Source organism: Populus nigra, chromosome 1 (genome assembly GCF_951802175.1).
Source record: "Populus nigra chromosome 1, ddPopNigr1.1, whole genome shotgun sequence".
In the NCBI taxonomy this organism is placed as follows: domain Eukaryota; kingdom Viridiplantae; phylum Streptophyta; class Magnoliopsida; order Malpighiales; family Salicaceae; genus Populus; species Populus nigra.
Genome location: NC_084852.1, coordinates 47,705,899 through 47,729,346, shown reverse-complemented (window position 1 = coordinate 47,729,346; position 23,448 = coordinate 47,705,899). Strand labels below are relative to the sequence as shown.

General features: G+C 32.9%; 5 protein-coding genes across 13 annotated transcripts; all 5 read right to left on the bottom strand.

Moving 5' to 3' along the window:
* Window positions 1-581: 581 nt before the first annotated feature.
* LOC133685015 (uncharacterized) lies at window positions 582-3,641 on the bottom strand. 3 transcript variants are annotated; one of them, XM_062106875.1, is made up of 3 exons: window positions 2,372-3,641; window positions 2,125-2,211; window positions 582-928 (listed from the first exon to the last, which is right to left on the bottom strand). In XM_062106875.1, the coding sequence occupies exon 1, from the start codon at window positions 3,568-3,570 to the stop codon at window positions 2,434-2,436; it is 1,137 nt and encodes a 378-aa protein (XP_061962859.1). In that variant the 5' UTR covers window positions 3,571-3,641; the 3' UTR covers window positions 582-928; window positions 2,125-2,211; window positions 2,372-2,433. The 3 variants fall into 3 exon arrangements, with proteins under 3 accessions (XP_061962859.1, XP_061962858.1, XP_061962860.1); XM_062106874.1 differs by lacking the exon at window positions 2,125-2,211; XM_062106876.1 differs by lacking the exons at window positions 582-928; window positions 2,125-2,211 and adding an exon at window positions 1,565-1,877.
* Window positions 3,642-5,166: 1,525 nt separating this feature from the next.
* LOC133680919 (transcription termination factor MTERF8, chloroplastic-like) lies at window positions 5,167-6,468 on the bottom strand. Its single transcript, XM_062103965.1, has 2 exons — window positions 6,098-6,468; window positions 5,167-5,845 (listed from the first exon to the last, which is right to left on the bottom strand). The coding sequence occupies exons 1-2, from the start codon at window positions 6,435-6,437 to the stop codon at window positions 5,313-5,315; spliced, it is 873 nt and encodes a 290-aa protein (XP_061959949.1). The 5' UTR covers window positions 6,438-6,468; the 3' UTR covers window positions 5,167-5,312.
* Window positions 6,469-9,338: 2,870 nt separating this feature from the next.
* LOC133696884 (uncharacterized) lies at window positions 9,339-12,362 on the bottom strand. Of its 4 annotated transcripts, none has more exons than XM_062119194.1 (2): window positions 11,138-12,362; window positions 9,339-9,559 (listed from the first exon to the last, which is right to left on the bottom strand). In XM_062119194.1, exon 1 carries the CDS (start codon window positions 12,266-12,268, stop codon window positions 11,153-11,155), a length of 1,116 nt encoding a protein of 371 aa, XP_061975178.1. In that variant the 5' UTR covers window positions 12,269-12,362; the 3' UTR covers window positions 9,339-9,559; window positions 11,138-11,152. The 4 variants fall into 4 exon arrangements, with proteins under 4 accessions (XP_061975178.1, XP_061975182.1, XP_061975171.1 ...); XM_062119198.1 differs by lacking the exon at window positions 9,339-9,559 and adding an exon at window positions 10,048-10,541; XM_062119187.1 differs by lacking the exon at window positions 9,339-9,559 and adding an exon at window positions 10,048-10,524.
* Window positions 12,363-14,045: 1,683 nt separating this feature from the next.
* LOC133680769 (transcription termination factor MTERF8, chloroplastic-like) lies at window positions 14,046-15,369 on the bottom strand. Its single transcript, XM_062103753.1, has one exon. It carries the CDS (start codon window positions 15,300-15,302, stop codon window positions 14,187-14,189), a length of 1,116 nt encoding a protein of 371 aa, XP_061959737.1. The 5' UTR covers window positions 15,303-15,369; the 3' UTR covers window positions 14,046-14,186.
* Window positions 15,370-19,485: 4,116 nt separating this feature from the next.
* Window positions 19,486-23,386, bottom strand: LOC133681073 (uncharacterized). 4 transcript variants are annotated; one of them, XR_009836418.1, is made up of 4 exons: window positions 21,817-23,386; window positions 20,423-20,637; window positions 19,822-20,157; window positions 19,486-19,713 (listed from the first exon to the last, which is right to left on the bottom strand). XR_009836418.1 is itself a non-coding variant. In XM_062104160.1 (2 exons), exon 1 carries the CDS (start codon window positions 23,013-23,015, stop codon window positions 21,855-21,857), a length of 1,161 nt encoding a protein of 386 aa, XP_061960144.1. In that variant the 5' UTR covers window positions 23,016-23,386; the 3' UTR covers window positions 19,486-20,637; window positions 21,817-21,854. The 4 variants fall into 4 exon arrangements, 1 of the variants encoding a protein (XP_061960144.1); XR_009836419.1 differs by having other exon boundaries at window positions 19,822-20,098; XR_009836417.1 differs by having other exon boundaries at window positions 19,822-20,637.
* Window positions 23,387-23,448: the final 62 nt, after the last annotated feature.

Genomic DNA, 23,448 nt, shown 5'->3' with positions numbered 1-23,448 from the left:
ATTCTGGGCCAACTTTCATCCTCAACATCTCTTCATTACCAACTCAAAAGGATGAACTCCATAGTTTGTCAACTGCCTGTGGATAACATCAACTGCTTTGATACAGAGAGAGATTGGAAATGGTGGAAAGGTTAAGAGTTAAGGGGCATCCAAATGAAACCGCTTCTGCTGGAATTACCCTTCATAGTTAAATAGACTGGAAAGTACAGTAAAACCAGAAGGAAACCAGAATTTCATAAAAGCCATCATCATTTTCATCATATCATGGCACCACCTTCAGAGGAACGACAGGACTCTATCTCCTTTCCACGCAACCACGACTCAGAAATTCCTCCTGTTCAAAGAATAGTATCTAGCCAAGCAAGGATTGAAACAGTGTATAGAGATGAGGAGAGGTTAGGGTTTTTTAAGCCTTAAATACTATAACTCTAAAAATAGAGAAAGAAACTAGGGTTTATCAAAGCTTTAGAATTACATTTCTAAAATAATTCTTTAACCAATAATTTATTTAATTTCTGAAAAATAAAAAATAAAATTGTCTAAATAGAAATTATAACTTAATAAATGAATTCTAAAACAAATTTAAAGAAATTCGAAAATAACTAGAAAAATAAAGAACAATTTTAAGCATCATTTTTTGGGTCTAATTTAGACATGAACTGACCTCGGCAAATGCTAGCAAGCTGACCCATAGGGAACTTGACAAACACGCTAAAAAATGTCAGCACCATACAACCATTTTATTAAAAATTATGTTCATTTTTGTCAAAAACACTAATTTAACTCGTCCAATATCCTGTAGGTGGAGAAGATGCAGCAGAAAGAGAGGAAGAAGCTCTTGAAGAAGGACGCAAAAGTCTTATATCCAACATGGAAATTCCTGGTCTGCAAAGCAGGATGGAAAAGATAAGAATTGGAGGAGGTTATCCTGCGAAGGGGAAAAAAATACAGAGCAAGTTAGTAGGTAGGAATCATTACCATTGATATTAATATGAGAATCCAGAGCTACTTTTAAAATTAGAGGATTTGATACTGCAACGAGAAATTTAAGTTTGGGCGTGAAATCCACGAGGACTACCCTTTAAATCTGCTCTCTCAGTTTCGGAGCTTCTTGGAAACGGAAAGATAAGACTTTAAGGAAGGCCCCCGCATGGGTAAAAATATTTGAAATGAAATGTAAATGAATTCATGATGAAGATGAAGGGGATGCTTGGAATAATGGTAAAAATATTTCTCAAATATATTTTTTCTTGTAAATACATTAAAATAAGAGGGTTAAAAATCACAACGAAACAGCTTAGTGGAGAAGAGGGTTATCAGAGGGGTTGCCGAGAAGATATTGACCTCCCTTCTGAGCTAATTCGCTGTCGGTTCACTTTAATTGGGCAAACTCAGAACATTTTCAATTTGGATATATTCTGATTAGGGCTCAAAATAGGCCCATTTATAAGATTGTCATAGCTGACCCATGTGAATCTGTGATGTTCCAAACTCAAAAAACAAGAACAAGATAGAGAGGGCTTGTTATTTAAGATACATTTTCAAAAAAAAAAAAAAAGTCATGAGAAAAAAGTTCCTTGTGATCAAAATGATGGCATGGTGATAACCAACAATTTTCTCATAAATGACCAACTTCCATATTCATTCTAGTTAAGAGCTTCTAGCTGCAAAATATGAAGTTCATCAAGTCAATTGCTTCATGGTTTGAAAAGAGAAGGGACTTTGGAAATAGGGGAAGCAATGCTGCAATATACAGCATTCAATCAGTTTGTACCGCCTGCCTGCTAACAATCCAATAAAACAGTCACCAAGAAAATTAGCTGGCTTTGGTTTAACATTTGAAGAGAATGGCAAGAACTAGAGAGCATTGGCCAGGCCTTCAAGAGCAAGAATACGCAATTTATTTCAGCAAACAATGAAATTCAACGGACCTACGGCATCTTTTCAAAGAATTGCAGATGAGAAGATGAACTGTCAACAAGAAAACTCAAGGGTTCCAAGTCATGGTTGCTTGCTGCAAACTAACAACTTGACTTGTATAGTTCTGAATTTAGAGCAGAGAAGTAATCTACTAGATTATGAGCCTAGAACTTGACTAAGGATCAACCAAAGAATGACACTTACAATATTTGTTGTTTGGTCCAAGAAAATTAGCTGGCTTTGGTTTAGCATATGAAGAGAATGGCAAAAACTAGAGATCATTGGCCAGGCCTTCAAGAGCAAGGATATGCAATTTATTTCAGCAAACAATGATATTCAAAAGTAATCGGTAAAACAGGCATTACAACTACGAACTTCAAATAGCTTCTCGGCGTGCGCGCGTGCACATGTAAGCACACACACATATAGGTATAGATATGTATGTATTCACCTGAGAAAAACATTGGCCTGTGATAATGGAATGGAGGTGATGGATGGGAGGTAATCAAGTATCTATCTTTCGGTCTTTGTTGTGCCCCTGTATACCTCCAATAAACCTGGCACTTTATCAGCATACTTAGTAACATAATTCTCCAAGAAATTTTTCTCACTAACTGTTAGCAGATAGTTCGTCTTCTTGCCGATTTCAATTAGCTTCTTAGACTTCAAAATCTTCAAAACATCATACCTAGGACGGAGCCTTTTCTCAGTTGAATACATAAGAAACTTAGGACAGGCAATGATGGCCTGCCTTTCCATCTTAATAGTATTCAACAAGAAATCCATCGATTTCCTCATTTTTTCCTCCGAGGATGATAATTGAAACGGGTATTGCTTAAATGCCCGCAAAATCTCTTCTTCAGTCCACCCAAAACTTTTCATCACCTCAATCTTCTTCTTCCAAGTGAACTCATTCATGGATAAGATCGATCTAAGAGCATATATAAACATGGGAGCCTTTGGCTCAAGACCCAAATTCTTGACAGCATTGACTGCATAAACCATCCTATCGCGCCTTTGATATATAATTCTTGGTTGTGCAACAATCATTTTTACTACTCTCTCTTCAGGCACTCCCTCTTTTATCAACAACTCAACATTTGGCTGTATAATACTCTTCCAATCATAGGTCAAGAACACTGCACATCGCTTAGAAGCCGCTACAATCATGTCATTACTACCAAGAATGGACTTAAAATACTCAAAACATGGCTTCATATTAGATTCTAAAGCCCTTTCCAAAACATTCGGATTTGATGTAATGAGCTCAGGAAGAAGCTTACCCACAAAGCCATTTGCGATGAGGAACTCAAATTTTGGTTTGAGATTGGTGTCTACTCCACGTCTGAGGACATCAGGCCGCTTCTCAATTAATTTGACGACGTGGGTTTCTTTAAAGCCGTGAGCTTTCAGAAACTCGAGTACTGATTGGGGCTTCTGGATGCTCTTCTCGTCGAGTTGTAACTTCTGGGAGACAGAAAGAGCAGATTTTGAGGGAAGCCCGCATGAGTTGATGAGGAAGTCGACTGTGAACGATGACGATGGAGCATTGGAAAGAGGAGAAAGTGTTGGAGTAGATGACGATGATGTTGATAGAAAACGTTTCTGTAAGAGAGGAAGCAGGTTTCTCATGGCTACCTTGGTGCCCATTTCCTGGAAGCAGATACTTTGCCAAACCTAGAATTAGAACAAAGACCGTCAAGACATTTTCTTTTTCAGTGGGTTGATGAACTGAATGGGTCTGTTTTCATTGGGCCAAATTCCTCAATGTTTAATCAAACTGATAAGGGTTCAAATGGGCTGGGCTCAAAATGGTTAATTAAACTAAACTGAGAATATAATGATTTGTTAGATAAAATATTTTTTAAAAGAATTTAATTAGTGGTTTATCATGTAAATATTTTTTTTATTTTTTTTTAATATTTATTAATATTGAATAAGAATAAATATTTTTTTATTTTTATATAATTTTTTAAATTCATTGTTTTTAGATTTTTCATGATTTATTTATTTTTTTTAATTAAGACTCAGTTTTTATTTTAAAAAAATACTGCAAATAAATAAAAGATATTTTTTATTAAGATAAAGAAATACATTAAAAAAAACTATTTTTTTAGTTAAAAAAACAAAAAAATTATATAAATAAAAAAAGATAATTTTGATGGAAACATATATTTTTCTTTTATAATTTTATTTGTCTTTTCTACCTATATCTATTTTTATTATTATATAATTAAATAAAAAATAAATTTCAAAAACTTATCAGCACCGACACGCAGTCATCTATGCTAGTGGTTAGCCCAGGACTTCCTGGGATCAAAATAAAAGGAGCGTGCCTGAAAAATCAACAAAAAGCCCCCTTAATCTCCCCTCTGCTCCAACCCACGCTTGTTCAACAACTCAATTTGCTTCTTCCGAGTTAATTCATTTAGGGGTGAGTAAAAAAACTGAAAAATCAATTAAACTAAAAAAACCAGAAAAAAAATAATTAAAAAAACTGAACCGAAAAAAAAACCAATTAAAATTTTAAAAAAACCAGCCAGTTCGGTTCGGTTTTGGTTTTATAAGAAAAAAATCAAAAAAACCAAACCGAACCGAAACCGAAAAAAACTGGAAAAAAACTGAGCCAAACCGAAAAAACCAAGTCAAACAAAAAAAACAGAGTCAAATAAAAAAAAACCAAGCCAAAACAGGAAAAAACCGAGCCAAAACCGAGAAAACCGAGCCAAAACCGGAAAAACCGAGCCAACCGGTTTGAACCGGTTTTTGCCATAAAAAACCTAATCGAACCGAAACCGATCGGTTTAACCCGGTTTCGGTTCGATTCGGTTTTTTTTTTTTAAATCAATTTAATTACTTTTTTTTATTATTATTGAAATTCGGAACGTTGCATAAAACCTTTCAAATCATAACAGTCACCAAGAAAGCCTTAAAAAAAAAAGCCACCATTGTGTCATTTCAACCAAGAATACTCTTCAAACAAACTCAAATGATGGATCAATTTGAGAAACCAAGGGCTTCTCCAAAGTTTAAGTTATTAGTTTTTTACATTAAGCTATAACCATGGACAGAATACATGTTCAAGGACAGGACCTGTTTGAAATTTTCAAAAGGCCCTTAGATTCTCGTGTTAAAGCATGCATGCCATTTCTTTTTGAAGGGCAGGGCCTAAAAAAAAGAAAGATTAAAAAAAAAGGGTCAAAGAAATGAACCAGAAACAAGAGCTGCCGTGATAAGAAACTAATATGAAAAATGGTAGGATGTTGAGCTCAGTATTCGAAGAATTAATTGAACGATATAAAATGACAGTACAAACTAGGTCTAATTCAGAAGAAGGGAAGCAATTTACAACCATTGTGTTATACTTTGTATAACACAAACTAACTTAGCCATCAAGCGTCTTTCTCTGTTCTCATGGCTGTACCTGTACCCTTGTACAGCTCTAACAGACCAGGGACTTCATCCGCAAACCTGCTGACATAATTTATAAAGAACTTCTTCTCGCTCGTAGCTAGCAGAGTAGAAATTTTCATGTCTCCTTTAATCAGTTCCTTCGACTCCAAGACATTTATAACATTATACCTTGGGCGAATCCTTTTATCAATTGAGAAGCCAATAAAATTAGGATTAGCAATTATAATTTGTCTTTCCAACTCCATAGTATTGATATAGAAATCTATTGCACTCCTGATTTTCTCCTCCGAGAATGCTAATATTTGTGGGTACCTCTTAAAAGCCCTCAGAATCTCCTCTTCACTCCACTGCAAACTCTTCATCACCTCAATTTTCTTATTCCAGGTTGTTTCAGTCATTTGTAACCTCACGCTAAGAGCACGTACAAACATCGTCTTATCTGGCTCCAGACCCAAATTCTTAATAGCATTCATCGCGTAAACCATCCTGCCACGCTTACTCAGTATAGTTCCTGGATTTAAGATAATCAATTTTGCTACCATGTTAACAGGAACTCCCTCTTTTCTCAAAAAATCAATGTTAGGTTGCGCGTTAACATTCAAATCAGCCGTCAACAACCTGGAAGAACGCTTAAGAGCCGCAACAATATTCTCATTGCAGTATAGAAACGACTTCAAAAGGTAAAAAGCTGGTTTAATACGAGAATCTAAGGCACTTGTAAGTATTTCAGTATGGTGTATGATAAGGTCGTGAAGGAGCTTACCCACAAAGCCATTTGCGATCAGAAACTTGAATCTGGGAGCGAGATTGCCTTCTACTCTGGACTGGAGGACTTGAGGCCGCCTCTCAATCAATTTGGAGATGTGGGTTTCTTCGAAGTTGTGAGATTTCAAGAATTGTAGCACAAAAGGAGGATTTCGAAGATTTTTTTTGTCCAGCTTCAGCTTCCGGGAAGCTAAAAGAGCAGATTTTAAAGGAAGCCCACATGAGTTGACGAGAAAATCCACCGTAAATGAAGAAGAAGAAGATGATGAGGATAGTGAGCTACTAGTAGATTGCGTTGCTAGAAAACGTTTTTGAATAAGAAAAAGCTTCGTGGCCATTTTCTCACTAACGGGTAAAAATTTAATTAGAGAAGAACCATCTCAATCTAAAAGCTTAAGCTGTTAGGTGAGGATATGATTTATATTATTTTCTAACACACTCCCTCAAGTGAAAGCCCTTTGGGCTTGAAACTTGCACAGGCCCATTTTACCTTGTGCTTAATTTTTATCAAATAAATAGGGATGGTGAGATTCGAACTCGTGACCACTTGGTCATCAAGGCTCTGATACCATGTCAAAGAACCATCTCACCTAAAAGCTTAAGCTTTTAAGCTTTTAGGTGAGATGGTTCTTTGACATAGAAAAAGCTAACGAGGACTGATCCCTAATTTCATCGACTAGGCGTAGGGTTTGTTCTGTGATTCATGAAAACCGGCCGGACTCTCAGTCCCCCCTTTCGTTTACCTCTGAAATATTGGTCCATTGCTTATATACTACTATACACATATACTTGTGTTATTAAATGATTTTTAAAATTGTTTTTTTGATATATTAAAATAATTTTTATGTATATTTTTAATATTAAAACGTCAAAATTTAATATTTTTTCAAATAAATTATATTTAAAATAAAAACTATTACACATCAAAACACCAGTGAGACCAAATCATTGGCTCGGTCTGGTACTCTTTCACGGACATTAGAATGGAAAATGCATGTAACTATAGTGGATTCGTCGTAGGTGGATCTTTATGGGCTGTTAAGGCAGCTTTAATGATTGCAGTTTTAAAAAATAGTTTTTTAAAAAATATATTTGAGGTTTTTTAAAAAAAAACATATTAAAAAATAAATATATTCTTAAAACTAATGTAAAATGAATTTTTTACAGGTAAAATAAATAAAAATATGATTTCCCTAAATAAAAAACATGTTATTTTAATTTTTATAAAATTAAAGTTTGAAATGTAATTATGCATGTAGTCCAAAGCAATCAGAAAAAATTCGACTAACCTATTTATTAATAAGAAAAAATTATTTGACTAACCAATTTATTTATTTTTATCTTGATCAGACAAAAACAGAAATTACCACAATAATAAACAATCTCTAAGTTAGTAATTTACGATATGATTTTATATTTTATGCCAAGAAATTTTGTTTTATATATTTTTGATACAACTAGTTTTTGGCTTATATTGTTGGGCTAGATAAAAAAATAAAAAAAAATCTAAAAAAATTGTTTAGACCTCAAAAAACCATTTAATATTGTTATTAAACCTCATCTAGTATCAACTTTAAATGCTCTAGACTTGAGTCGTTGCCTAACCTTGACTTAAAATTAATGACATGACAATTACTTTAACATAATTTAGTTGGTTTGAACAATTACTTTAACATGACTTAATTGGTTTAAAGAATACGAAGAAAACTTGGATAATTAATAAAAAAAATATTTTGATTTAAAAAAATATTTCAATGAGATATTATTTTTTTAATATTAAGATGATAATATATAAGATCGACACATGTTTCATGGCTGAACTCATCAAATCTGTGATCTATGATTATGAACTCCATTGAATTTAATAATTTTATTTTCTGAAATTATTTTTTACTTGATGACATGATTAAAAATTAAATGCTTGTTGAATTGAACATCAATCAAATATTATACAATTGTTTTGAAACTGCAATAATTTTATTTAAAAAATTAAAATAAATTATAAAAACCAATTTAAAATTAATAAAATGTTAAAAGATAAAATTAATTAAAAAAATAAAAAAAATTCAATCAAAAGAAAAATAAAATCAGAAAATAAATTTTTTTTAAAAAAAACTATTTGATATTTGACCCTGTTTGGGAGTGCTTTTCCAAAGCGCTTCTGAAAAAATTTGAAATTTTTTTTTACTTGAAGTAATATGTTTTTTATGTTTTCAAATCATTTTGATGCGCTAATTTCAAAAATAATTTTTAAAAAATAAAAAAATATTATTGGCACACTTTTTTGAATGAAAAACACTTCAAAAAGCAACCATAACCACACTTTCAAACACCCTCAATCAAACTCAATGAGTCAATTTTGAAACCTTTCGATCCAACTCCTTACTTAGCCCGAGTTTAAAATTAACATGCATGATAGTTGATTCTACATGCCCAAACAGCTTGGCGGATCCAAATACAACGAAGATGACTGATAAAAGTGTTGTTTGACTTTAAAAAAAATCTAAAAATAATATTTTTAAAAAACATTAAAACGAATATATACTAGATCGACTCAAGCTTTGCGAGATTTAACTTGCAAGAATCATGGACTCCACTAGACTTAAGAAAATTATTTTTAAATTATTCAGAATGAAAAATAAAAGAAATTATAATAACTGATTTAAAATTAATAAAACATTTAAATGATAAAATTGAAAAGAAAAATTAGAAGGTAGATTTTTTAAAAAATAAAATAAAAAATGAGAAAAAAATTAAGTTGCTTCTCTGTTTATATAAACAAAGCACTATAACGTTTTTTTTTTTTATCTAGTAGAGAAAGTAATCTAAATTTAAATAAATTTCAGATAAATGGATGACAAACTCAACATCACTGTTAGTTAAAATAATACACACAGACCTGAAAGGTGACCCGCCAAAATATAAAGAAAATGATTCTTATATATTTGTGAGATGTAGAACTATAACCATGAAATGATCTCAAATTTTGTTATCATTTTTCTTAACCAAGGACTCACCCTTGTTGGTTACCAGAGATGGCTTTAGGACAACATGAACACATAGAAATATCTTTGTAAGAGATTGTTATCCTGAACAACTATTGATTTTGCTTCTACAAAGAATTACTTGTGTGATGGAACATAAAATCAAAGGAATAAAAAGAAGAAGAAAATGGGAATTCAGCACATAAATATTATGCCGAGTTTTTGTATGAGATTCAATGTATTTCCTATACATTACAAATGTATATATATGTGTGTATGTGTTAATAAAAAGAGGACTTCTCCGACACGATTCTAAAGCACACATCTGCAATGAATAACAGCTCCCTAAAAGCTACAATGCCAGTGACCATGCAGTTTCTCACCATAACAAAACCAACATACTTGCTTTCTGCCCCCACTATTACTTGTTGAAGAACCTCCATCTAGCTCCTTGGAAAACATGGAACAATCAACTGCTGAAATATCAGGCATCAATAAATACATTAGTTTGCATGTATGCAGCTGTTCGTTACCGAATGCATGTTTAAGCAGCGGCAGCAGCAGCAGCAAGCGTGACCAAAGTGGCCATCTGCTGACATTCAATTAAAAACCTAGAGACGCATCTCGATCTTTACCATAGTCTTTACTATAGCATAGGACTGAAGTTTATCACTTCAAGAAAACTGCTTCTGAAGCTCGGGAATCCCAGAAGATGAAGTGCTCATGTCATGCAATTTACCATTGCCAACTGAGCTTTAAAGTTTAAGAGATTGAAAGGAATTGAAGAAGGGGCACACAAATAGAACTCATAATGGCAGAATGATTGCGTCAAGGAAAGGTAGTCGTTCATTCGATGAGAGATCAAGGGCAATATGTATGCAATTCTTTAATTGTAAATATGAACAATTAAATATAGATTATAATGCCCTGATTTTTACATTTTAATAATTATTAAAAGAAAAAATTTACCTTGAGAAAATGTAATCTTGAATGTAAATTGAAGAAGAAAACTATGTTTCTCTTCTAACTCTCAATTATTTCCACTAGAATAAAACATCTTGCATTCTCTCACTTTATCTGCCACTGATGGCAAATAAACCATCCAAAAAATCCCAAAAAGGATGCAAATCTGATACGCAATATGATTACAAGAAAACATCACCTCCCAAATCCACATAATCCAACGTGGAAAGGAAATACAACTGTTTAGATAATTATACAGTTCTGGAATCACGCTTGTAACATAGTTTGTATCTAACTGCATTGCTGCAGTTTGAAACCCTGCCGGAAGTCTAGATTTTGCCTCTCCCAAGCAACCTTATTGTTGAGTATTTGAGACCAGCTTCCTGACTTCCTGAGTATGACAGTGACCCGCCAGTATTTCATATGCACCAGCAAGAGAGCTAATTGGCCCTGAACTTCTTCATATCCAACACCCCTGCTATTTTGAAGCCAAAGCTATAAATAACCAATCAAATCCCGAACACTTTACAGGATTCGGGCATGTAGGTTTATAAACAATGAGGGCGGGATAGCCACAGAAAGAAGTTCAAGGTAGTTTTTGCAATTTCCCATTTCGATCATATTAATTCTGTTACTTGATAGCATATATGAACTGTAAGCAACCGAGACCTTTTTAGCTTACCAGCATTCATGGGAAAAAAATAACCAGTATGTTTTTATGGCTCCTCTTATGCTTCGCAGCTCAAATCAAGATAACTATTTCAAGTTAAAATTCAAAGAGTAAAATCCCCTAGGATTGAAATTCCAATACTATTATGCAAATCCTTCAAGCCACAATATCTGTTTGAATTTAAATATACAGCTAATGATCTAACAACACTTACAAACACTCCAAAAAGCTACCACCAATAAAAAACTTCCAGAAACCAATGTCCAAAAACAACAACAAAATGAAACTTGGACAATCAAACAATAAATTGAACAATATAAATTAGAGACAGTTAAATGGTTTACACGACATCATTACAAAGCCACCGGGATAAGAGGAATTTAAGCTACTATTGTATAATGCATTAAAAAAGCAAACTTACTATTTTGCCATTAAGTTATAGCCCCTTCGTTTTTCTAATGCTCCCATATATCTCCAATAAACCAGGAACTTTGCCCTCGTACTTGGTAATGTAATTCTCCAAGAACTTCTCCTCGCTTATTTTTAAGAAAGTTGCAGTCTTCCTGACTCTAATTAGCTTCTTTGACTCCAAAACCTTCAAAACATTATACCTCGGATAAATCCTCTTATCAAACGAATACTTGAAAATTGAGGGATTTGCAGTAATAGTTTGGTGTCCCAGCTTCACTGTATTCACAAAGAAATCCATCATGCAGTTGATTTTCTCCTCTGAACATGATAAAAGAAACGGGAATCGCTTAAAAGTCCCCAAAATCTCCCCTTCGCTCCAGCCAACGCTCTTCCAAGCCTCAATTTTCTTCTTCCAAGTTGGTTCGCTCAATTGCACCATCACCCTAAAAGCGTGGATAAACATAGGAGCCTTTGGTTCAAGCCCCAAATTCTTAAGATAATTTGCTGCAGAAACCATCCTATCATGCTTAATTAGTATGGTTCTTGGGTACGACATTAACAGTTTTGCCATCTTATCAAGAGGCAACCCCTCTTTAATCAGGAAATCAATATTTGGTTGCACACATGACTTGAAACTATATGTCAATAACCACGAAGCACGCTTAAGAACAGCTATGATATTCTCATTACTGCCAAGAAATGGCTTCAAAAGTTCTAAACATGGCTTAATGCGAGTATCTAATCTGCATACCAAAATTCTCGGATCCGACATCAGAATTTGGGGCAGAAGTTGACCCTCAAATCCATTTTTAATGAAGAAGTCAAATTTGGGCTCCAGATTGTCCTCAACTTTGCAACGGAGGACAGCAGGACACTTTTGGACCATTTTGGCGATGTGGGCATCCTTAAAATGGTGAGATTTAAGGAATTCTACTACAGCTTGCGAGTTTTGGAGGTTATTTTCATCGTTTAGGAGCTTCTTGGAAACTGAAAGGCCTGGTTGTAAAGGAAGCCCGCATGTCTTGATGAGATATTCAGCAGTAAATGATGATGAGGCAGTGGGAAGTATAACAGATGTGTTGAAGAAACGTTTTTGTGCTAGAGAAAGTAGGTTTCTCATGGCCATACAGGCGTTGGCCATATTTGGAAGCACAAATTTTGGACAAGAAGGTGAAGACAGAGAAGCGGAGAGGTTTTTGTTGGGGTTAGGGTTTGTTAATGGCTATCTGGCTATTGATTAATCCAGGTTTCCAATCATTGGGCCACATTTGATTAGGTTCCATGGGCCTGCAAAGAATTGCTCTTTCATTTGTTTATTTATTTTAAAGTAAACTATCCCAGAGTCCTTTTTAATTGTTTTTAAATAAATTCTATACTAATTAAGGCAGATATTCATATAAACAATTATTTAAGTTTTTTTTTAAATAAAAAATTTCTATTTATTATTCATATATTTTTTTATTAGTCGTATAACTTTTCAATAAAAAATTAAGGAATTTAAAATGAATATTCTTAAGAATTAGAAGTATAAAAAGTATATTCCTCTTTTTTGTTTCGAATAAAAACATATTTTTTTTATTATAAATACAATTTCTTAAATAGAAATTTATCATGATTTTAAAAATAAATCTTAATAAATAAAAATATACATGTGTGAGTAATATTGCAGTTACTTAACACAAACTAATTTCATAAAACTAAACTATATAAAAAAACTAAAACAATAATGAATCTGAGTTAAAAAAATATAAAAATATCCATAATAAAAAATAAATATTTTATTTTCATTGAATAATATATGATGTTTTTATTAGAGGGAATCAATCTTCGTAATTCAAACACAACTACAAATACATGTGTGAGCAACATTGTAATTACTTAACACAAACTAATTTCATAAAACTTCATAGAAATATGCCAGCTTCATTCTCCATTTTAAATTTAAAAAGAGAATAAAATGGGTGGTTTTTTATATTTATATTTTAGATTTTTCTTTTATTTTGTGTTTTTTTAGCATTTTGTTAATTAGAAATTAAAGTTTGTATTTTTTCAATTTATTTTTTATATGGTTATTTCAGTCTCGTGACTTTGATCCTAAGCTTGATAGATTAATTAAGTTGACTCGGTTTTTTTTATCTTTCAGTTTCATCTTTCAAAATTAGTTTATCTAGGAATTAAGTTTTATGATTTATCTTAATATACTTTCTATCGATCTCATGACCCGAGTTGGAGTTTTATGATTATTTTTATCTCATTACTTGAGTTATAGGCTTGATAGGTTAATCTAAGTTAATTCATGTTGTTTTTCTATATTTTTTTCATTGATTTTTTTTTAAATTTCATCATTCAATATTAGTTTTATTATAAATTCAATTTTATCATTTGTTTCAGTTTACTTTCTATAGAATTATCTCGGTCCTCATAACTTGAATTACAAATTTAGCATATTAACTTAGGTTAACTCATGTCTTTTTTATATTTTTTTCAATTTCATCATTCATAAATAATTTAATTAAAAACTTGAATTCAAATTTGTTTCAATTTATTTTTATAGAATTATTATGATCTCATAACATAAATCATAAATTTAATAAAATTAACTCAAATAATTTAATATAATGTTATTTTTTTAAAAAAATATATCATCTTAAATCTTTTTATCAAACCATTTTTTTTTTAATTAAACTATTTTTTTTTAATCATCAAAGTTCTTTTTCGATCCACCAAACCAAGTGAAGTTACATTAAATGAGCCTTGCATGATTTTTTTTTCCATCCAGAAAACGTCAACGTTTTTCAGTTACCAAAAACTACAAACAAGCCAATTATCTCAAAAAAAGAAAGTTTTTTAAAAAAATATCAAAGAAATGAACCGGGAACAAAAGCTGCAGTGATAAGAAACTAATATGCAAAATGATAGGAAATTGAACTCAGCATTCGAAGAATTGATTGAAAAATATAAAAATGGCAGGAACAAACCAGGTCTAATACAGAAGAAGGGAAGCAATTGCAAGTATGTGTAGCTCCTTGTATAACACAGACTACCTTACATTTCTGTCATCAAGCATCTTTCTCTGCTCTCTTGGCAGTACCCTTGTACAGCTCCAATAAACCAGGGACTTCCTCCACATACCTGCTGACATAATTTATCAAGAATGTCTTCTCGCTCGTATTTAGCAGAGTAGAAATTTTCATGTCTCCTTTAATCAGTTCCTTCGACTCCAAAACCTTTATAACATTATACCTTGGACGAATCCTTTTATCAATTGAATATCCAAGAAAAATAGGACAAGCAATTATAATTTGTCTTTGCAACTCCATAGTATTGATATAGAAATCCATTGCACTCCTGATTTTCTCCTCCGACATTGCTAATATTTGTGGGTACCTCTTAAAAGCCCCCAGAATCTCCTCTTCACTCCACTGGAAACTCTTCATCACTTCAATTTTCTTATTCCAAGTTGTTTCAGTCATTTGTAACCTCACGATAAGAGCACGAACAAACATTGTATTATTTGGCTCAAGACCCAAATTCTTAATAGCATTCATCGCATAAACCATCCTGTCACGCTTACTCAGTATAGTTCCTGGATTCAAGATAATCAATTTTGCTACCATATCAGCAGGAACTCCCTCATTTCTCAAAAAATCAATGTTAGGTTGCGCATTAACGTTCAAATCAGCCGACAACAACCTCGAAGAACGCTTAAGAGCCACAACAACGTTCTCATTACTATGTAGAATCGACTTCAAAAGGGAAAACGCTGGTTTAATACGAGAATCTAAGGCCCTTTTGAATATCTCAGTATGGTGTATGATAAGGTCGTGAAGGAGCTTACCCACGAAGCCATTTGCGACGAGAAAATCGAATTTGGGAGTGAGATTGCCTTCTACTCTGGACTGGAGGACTTCAGGCCGCTTCTCGATCAACTTGGAGATGTGGGTTTCGTCAAAGTTGTGAGATTGCAAGAATTGTAGCACGAAAGGAGGATTTCGAAGATTTTTTTTGTCCAGCTTCAGCTTCCGGGAAGCTAAAAGAGCAGATTTTAAAGGAAGCCCGCATGAGTTGACGAGAAAATCCACCGTAAATGAAGACGAAGACGATGGGGATAGTGAGCTACTAGTAGATTGCGTTGCTAGAAAACGTTTTCGAATAAGAAAAAGCTTCATGGCCATTTTCTCACTACCGGTAAAAATTTGGTAGGAGAAGAAGCTGACGAGGAATGACCACTAGGGTTTGTTTTGTGGTTCATCAACTGAATGAAAATGGGCCGGACTTGGAGTCTCCATTTTACCCCTAAAATATTGATCCATTTCTGTATATATTATTACACCCATGAGTGAGACCGGACCATCGAAGATTAAGGGCTATTTAAGATTATAATAATAATGTTGGTTTAAAGTATTTTTTATTTATAAATATATTAAAATAAAATTTTTTATTTTTTAAAAATTATTTTTTACATCAACACATCAAAATAAACTGAAAATATAAAAAAAATTTCATTTTAAATAAAAAAATTTTCAAAATTTTTACAAATACGGTGCAAACTGCTTTCCCAAACACATTTCCGGTCCGTTACTCCTTCAATTACACCATAATACAATTGTCACTTCTCTAAAACCGCGCATAGACATACCTTTACATCTAACATTTAATTTTAAATAATAAAAAGGTAAACTTTATAAAATTCATAAAAAACACAAATGCTAAATTAAAAATTCATAAAAATATCTATTTCATAAATAATCACAACAACATAATAAAAAAATCTTACAAAAAAATTAAACATCTTATTACAAGTTCTCAAAATTATTTATAATAAATATCAAATAACAAGTCTAAAGATATCATTTATCAAATAAAAATCATTTAGCTCGGTTAATATCTTAAACTGGTTATATAAACTCCCTCCATAACTTGAGTCTAACTACTTCCTCTACTTTAATTCTCTACCTATCTAAAGAGAGTAGAGAAAATGGTACATTAACCTCAACTTAACAAGTAAAGCTCCACATACAAACACTACTCTTATATCAAATTACTATGACCACATTATAGCAGTGACTAAGCCATTACTTAACTGTTCTTGACCGGCTATTATAGCTTGTTGGCAAGATCCATTGCTAATTACTATAGTTTATTAATGGGTTATTAGGACTAGTTCTAGTGTCAACAATTCTATTCGCTAAATATTATAACTTTATTCGTACATAGTCCTTTAAGAGTCTTTATAAATATTCCATTCAAAAATACGAATCATTTTATATAACATTCTTACAAAATCATATATATCATGCATTAACAAACATCATTGTCGTGGCTTTGACATGCCTTTCTTGAATAGGAGAAGACTGTTTATGCAAATTCAATAACTAACGAACTGTGGAAACATCATAAGAAATAATAGGCGAAGAAGATGAAGAGCTTGTGCTATAACATAATATAATAGGCCATATGTCGATGAAATTCTCTTCCTTCCTCCACTTCATCTTCTTAGTTAAGTGCTTTGCTTCCCTTTTTATTCCCCTCATTTAGAGAGTGTGTGGATGAGAGATAACTTGTGCATTTTTTGAGTAAAAAAGCATGTTTTTATAGCTTTTGAATATGTGGTTAGGTATAGTTTGTGTTTAAAATGTATTGTACCTTAAAAAAAACCATCATACCTCCAAGCCAAATACCCTTTTAGGCTAATAGCAAGATTCTATTTAACTAAACACAATCTGTAAGGTACAAGCAAGTCAATTTTAACATATCAAATGTTTTATATTATTTTAAAGAATGTAATACATATATACAATTAAAAAAATATTTATTCTATTTAAAAATAACAGGAATATGTGAAGATTTACTTATGTATCCTGTTTAGACAATTAAAATATAAAATCTCATCTCAAACAACATATTCATATGAAAAATATAGCCTATTAAAGTCCCTTGAACACTTAGTTATGATAATTTGTCAATTGTACATTATTTATTAAATTGATTATAACTCATTCTAGAAAAATCATAATTTCATCTTGTTTTTTGAGTTGTAAACTAGACTTGATTATCTTTTCATCTACATGTGATTCATTTTATATAATTTATAATAAACCTCAAAATTATTATTGAGCGTTGCTATTAGACAACTTGCGCATTCTTTACTATTTTTACCATAACTTTCTCTATAAAATCAGATTAATACATTGTTTATAGTGTTAAAAACCACATAAGACAAGCTTTTTATACATATAAGATTTAGGTAAAAAAAGTATATCTATTCGAAACATTTTTTTAATTGAACATAAACCTTTATCAAATACCTAAAACTAAGAACTTCTCGTTTTTATACCTAAATGTTAACCTAATACCTTCATACCATTAAACAAATATTATACACTATTAATCCATCTTACAATATCATAAAGTATGCCATATTCACTATATATATTTGGTTTTTTTTATACAAATACCATTTAAATCTCTTTAACTTATGTATCTTTCATATAAAAAAACTTTAATCAATCCAAAACTTGTCTAAATAAAAGAGATTCATATTTCTTACCTTGAAACAAAAAAAAAATAGAATGAAACACCAATCCTTCAATGTCAATCCACTTTACTCATCTTCTCTACACCCATCAAGGAACAAATAACTCTCAAAATTTATTTTCTCTAAAGTATCATAAAATTTATTTTTATATGGATATAGGATTAAATGGGCCTTTTTTTGTCTGCTTATTTTAAAATAAAATTATATGTAAACTTGGTCCTTATATATAATAGTATTACAGGAACTTACAGGTAATTATCATGGATTAAGGATGGATGGATCTTTTTATGCAAGTAAGTCGGCAATATGTCTTTTGACTATTTTTTTTAAGAACAATTTCATTTAACATCCTGTAGTTTAGTTCAAATTATAATTTACATTCCAAGTCAATACAAATTTTCAAACTAGAAAAAATGAATAAACTGCTCTTATATATTATATTAAAATCTTGACCAGACAACATATCTTCTCTCTCTTTATGTGATATTTTGTTTCTCTTTAACACAATATTCTTTTTCTTAGCTTAAATCACGAAATTGAACATAAAATCAACTCTAATTTCAATTCTATCGATCTACTGTATTAAAATTATGGGTTTGAAAAGGGGAGAGAGAGCATTCGTTTTCATTTTATTAAAGAAGAAGAAGAAGAAGCTTTCTATAGTATTGGTTGGCTCTCCTTCATGATTTTCAGTGCTAAATTTCATGTACTTCCTCTCTTTTTCTTGCTAACTAAACATATAATTTTGAATGAGATTGAAAAGAACTGGATAAATGTTAAAGATCTGTAATTTTTAAGGAGACATAAGAGTTTTAAGTGTGTAATTAGGAAATGTAAGATGATTTTATGTTAATGGTGCGTGGTTGATTATGAAAACATAGCCAATAACTTGATGATCAATTCTCCGTTTTAAAGGTACATTTACAGTGATTTATAGGCTAATTATCTCAAGGATTTATGAGTTTGTCTTGTTCTTTGTTGCTTTGCAAATACATTGTGAATTTAAAATCAGGTTTCTGGCTAAGCAACATTTGTAATATGACATGAAAGTTATATGTCTACATTCAGCAGCAGATGATAATAGAGATCGTTTTTGAAGCAGAGAAAGCAAGCTTCTGCTAGGTTTACTGGCGGCCATTTCAGACAGCAAAATGCTTGTGTTTCAGATTTGACACAGAGGCTGGAAAGGGTTTTTGACTTTTGTTAGGGCTTCGACTCTGAGGGTATACGAAGGACGATTGTGTGTTTTGTCAGGGATCTAAGCTACCGGATTGTTAGATGAACTCAAATGATATATTTTAGTTCTTTCCAGGAAAAAATTTAAAAAACACAAACATTTTGAATAAAAATTAAAGAAAATCCTTAAAACTGACTTAGAGAAATCTCTTTTCGATTTGTAACTTATTTATATAATTTGCAATATCTACCAAATTAACGTGAAGTTTCTAGGGGAAAAAATTTACAAGACTGGTATTATTTTCTACCAGCTTGGCATTACTTTTGTAGGAAGAAAAAAAGGCTTGTATTTAGAAAAATAAATCCGTAGTTATTAATGAATAATCTACTATTTTTCTTATACATTCTCTTTTTTTTTTAAGAATAAAGAAAGTCCATTTTAAAATTTTAATAAAATAGAAAAAATATATAAAATAAAGCTATTTTAGCATCTATACTGGAGTGTGAATAACACGATTTTTTTAAGGTAAATATTAAATACCTCTTAACATTTTTTTCTTTCTGAGATTATTCCTTATGGATGGTTAACATCAAAATACTCCCCTTTTTTTTAACATTTTTTTTGTAAAAAGATTTTGAATGAATTATATTATGATTACACAGCAGCAAATCATTGTTATTTAGCAAGAAAACGAGTCTGCATCAAAGAAAGCAGATCTCTCATGGATAATGTGGCCATTTTTGGAGCAAAGATTTTATATTTTTAATGGATATACAGACAACAGGATGAGTTTGAATTTTCTTAGAGAGAAATTGGGTGTCAAATTGGACACAGAAGCTTCACCGGTTCTTTCAAAGAATAACCTCCTGTTCTGCGTGGCAGAATTACCAAAGGAAAACAAAAAAATGTCAAGAAAAGTTAGAGGATAGGCCTTGCAGAAGGAGCATGTACCTAGCCTTTAGGGTGGCTAGATGATTACCTGGAGAGAGAGATGAAGCTGAATAGCCCCTTGATGATAAACACACTCGAAATCAACATCTCCAGCAAAATTACCTGCTGCACTTGTTATGTTTGACAAGCCTTGTGCTATCATATTTTCCCAAACTGTTAAATATTGCTCATAAAGATTCAGAGCCAAGCTGAAGGTCAATGAATGCTATGTTGAAGATGACAGTTAGATGAAAATTATGCCAGAAAAAGCAGTAATTTGTCTCTCTGGAGCTTCTCGATGCATTCTAGCCCAAAAGAAACAGAGCCTGAGAGAAACGAAATCCAAATTAAAAGTTTCCAAGTTGATTGCAAAGTCAACACGTTCCTGCAAAGGAAAGAGGGGGTGACAAAGTTGACAGGCAGGTGCAATCAGAGATTGGCAAACGAAATAGAGCCTGAGTAAAAACATTATCCGAATTATCTACCTCAAGAGAAAACTAGTCCTAAAGCTAAGACTCAGCAAACACTACATTACCATTAGTCATTCAATCTAACTATCTGACAAGGTGAGTTTTAAGGTTGAAAAGACTGGGAAAAAACCTAAAGAGCATGCTGCATAGACCTGCCCCTCGGGGTGCAAGAATGATCACCTTCAAGCTGCAAAGTAGTGAAGAGCTTTGCTAACAACGCAGGAGAGCATTTTTCTTTCTTAAAATCATAGTCTGATACAAGGAAGTCGAGACAGACCCTCCATAAGAATTACTTCCTTGATCCTTGCATCACCAAATTTTTCAAGTAACGAGAACATATGTTAGGGCAAGAGAACTGTCTGTAACGATTCTGGGTCCAAGAGGAGGTTGAGTACCTGGTAAAATGCAAGAAACATTTCAAGCACAGAACTAACTGAAAATTTAAAAGAGTGGAAAACCAACCATGTGGAGAAATGAGTTTTAAGGTTGAAGAGACTGGAAAGAAGAAAAAAAGAGCATAAACCTAATTTGCAGGGTGACTAGAGTGATTTGCCATGATGGTGAGCAAGTGCTTATTTACCAAGATGTTTAGCTGCTAATATACAAATTGCCCCCCTCATGCAGCATGGACATATATAATTGAAGTATAAAAACGATAATAATGCAACATCATTGTTCTACAAATCGATATTATCACTAGTAAACTTGAAACAATTGTTCACATGAACACAAATTCCTGAAGAAAATTGATGTACTCGACCCACCACAACTAACTGATATGAAACATACATCTTTTCCATAGGCCTGCCTGTTCAGCAAAATATAGAATGGAAAGGGACTGAGGCTATATAATTTCTTCCCCTCAGAACCAAGTGCTGTTAGTGAACCCAACCTACAAAGCCAGACCCAGAGGTCCAAACCCTAAATTAAAGTATCTCCTCCAATTATTTTTATCCCCTCTGCCTTTTCTTTCTTATCCGAAACACTTTCAATGAATAAAAGAAACCTGAACCATGAGATGCTCATCATTTCATCAAGGTCCTGTCACCACTGAGCAAGCTACACAACTTTATCCCCCTTTAAACTCTTCATTAAAATTGCTCTTCTTCAACATTCTCTCCTGGCCAGCCAAGCACAGCTATCCAACCAATACATAGTCTACAGCTCACAAAATCTTTCAGCAGATGAAGTGTGGATTTGGCGAAGGGCTTGTTTATTTCAACCGGAAAGGCAAGCTTAGATTTGTAGTCTCTGACACTCAACCACGCATTATTTTTAAGTTTAATGTCAGAAAGCCTATGATTATGTTAGTTCCAGTTTCAAACATTTGAAGCTTGACAATCAACGAAGTAAATTCAAATTAAAAATTCGAAACTGACAAAACTCAAGAGATTATTCTGTTTCTTGATTCGAAATAGTCTAGAAATAGACGTGATGGTGAAAACAACCACTGCAAGATAACTATAATACATAAAATTATGATAAATTTTACACAGTGTTCAAAGAATTAATGCGGCAATGCAAATTTAAACAGCCAAGCACAAAACCTCTCTGATTCATGAATATTATCTTACTTAATTTGCAGTGCAAGGTAAGCGTGCATTTTTTTCCATCAAGTATCCATCTTTACAGGCTTGATGATACCCTTATATGTGTCCAATATACCGGGGACACTGTGTACATACTTGGAAACATAATTCTTCATGAATTTCTTCTCGCTCATTTTTAGCGCCGACCCAATGCTTATGCCCTCATCAAAGAGCTTCTTTGACTCCAAAGCCTTCAAAACATTATACCTTGGTCGAAGCCTTTTGTTAATTGAGTAATGAAGAAACAAAGGGTTTGCAATAATAGTTTGTGGCCTCAATCCCACAGTATTCACCAAGAAATCCATCACACCCCTGATCTTTTCCTCTGAAAATCGCAAAATAGCAGGGTCTTGCTTAAAAGCCCGGAAAATCTCCTCCTCCGTCCACCCCAAACTCTTCAACACTTCAACTTTCTTCTTCAAAGTGGACTCGCTCGATTGCATCATGGTAGTAAGAGCATATATAAAAATAGAAACCTCTGGTTCAAGTCCCAAATCCTTGACAGTATTCACTGCATAAACCATCCTATCATGCTTCCGTTGCACAACCTGTGGGTGAAACAGAAACAACTTTGCAACCCTATCAACAGGCACTCCCTCTTTAATCAAAAAATCAACATTTGGTTGCACGATACTGTTCCAATCACAAGTCAACAAAAACACAGAACGTTTGGAAGCTGCAATAACTTTCTCGCTGGTACCGAGAATAGATTTAAAGTACAGAAGAGATGGTTTAATATGGGAATCTAAGGCCCTTTCCAAAATCACCGGATTTGATAAAATAAGTTGGGGCAGAAGCTGACCCGCAAAACCATTCTCGATAAAGAAGTCAAACTTGGCTTTCAGATTGTCTTCTATTCTGCGCAGGAGAATCTTGGGTCGCTTTTCAATCAATTTGGAAATATGGGTTTCGCTAAAGTCATGAGCTTTCAAGAACTGGAGTACGGATTGAGGGTTTTGGAGGTTGTTTTCACGGATTTGGAACTTCTTGGAAACTGAAAGAGCAGATTTTGAAGTGAGCCCGCAAGAATTCACAAGGAAATGAACTGTAAAGGACGACGATGAAGAAGAAGAGCTTCTGGTGGGTAATTGAGCTGCAGGAGGAGAAAGTGCAGCAGAAAATGTTAATAGAAAACGTTTTTGAAGCAGAGAAAGCAAGCTTCTGCTAGGTTTAATGGCGGCCATTTCAGGCAGCAAAATGCTTGTTTCAGATTTGACACAGAGGCTGGAAAGGGTTTTTGACTCTTGTTAGGGCTTTGACTCTGAGGGTACACGAAGAACGATTGTGAGTTGTGCTGTCAAGGATCCAAATGGGCTGGTTTCGATAGGGTTAACGTGGGCTGTTATTTTTAAAGTCATTGTGAGCTGTTATTTTAGTGGTCCAACATTCTTCCTCTTGGATTACATTTTCGAGATCCATGATACTCTTATTAGTGAATCTATGCCGTTTCTGGTTTTTTCCAATAAATAAATAAACTATGGCAAGCTCCAAGTTTACCGGTTATCGAGTTGACTTTTCAGGCCAGGTTTAACTTGTTTACCCTACTGGATCTCACCTGAATTCGATTAAATCAATTAAATTATGAATTAACCCACTAAATTATCAAATCAATGTTCA

Bases quoted from the DNA above. Each gene is read 5' to 3' on its own strand.
- LOC133685015 (XM_062106875.1), bottom strand. From the start codon at position 3,570: ATGGGCACCAAGGTAGCCATGAGAAACCTGCTTCCTCTCTTACAGAAA.
- LOC133680919 (XM_062103965.1), bottom strand. From the start codon at position 6,437: ATGGCCACGAAGCTTTTTCTTATTCAAAAACGTTTTCTAGCAACGCAA. The intron at 5,846-6,097 runs GTAAGCTCCTTC...TCTTAAATCCAG, and splicing joins GATCGCAAATGGCTTTGTGG to GAACTATACTGAGTAAGCGT.
- LOC133696884 (XM_062119194.1), bottom strand. From the start codon at position 12,268: ATGGCCAACGCCTGTATGGCCATGAGAAACCTACTTTCTCTAGCACAA.
- LOC133680769 (XM_062103753.1), bottom strand. From the start codon at position 15,302: ATGGCCATGAAGCTTTTTCTTATTCGAAAACGTTTTCTAGCAACGCAA.
- LOC133681073 (XM_062104160.1), bottom strand. From the start codon at position 23,015: ATGGCCGCCATTAAACCTAGCAGAAGCTTGCTTTCTCTGCTTCAAAAA.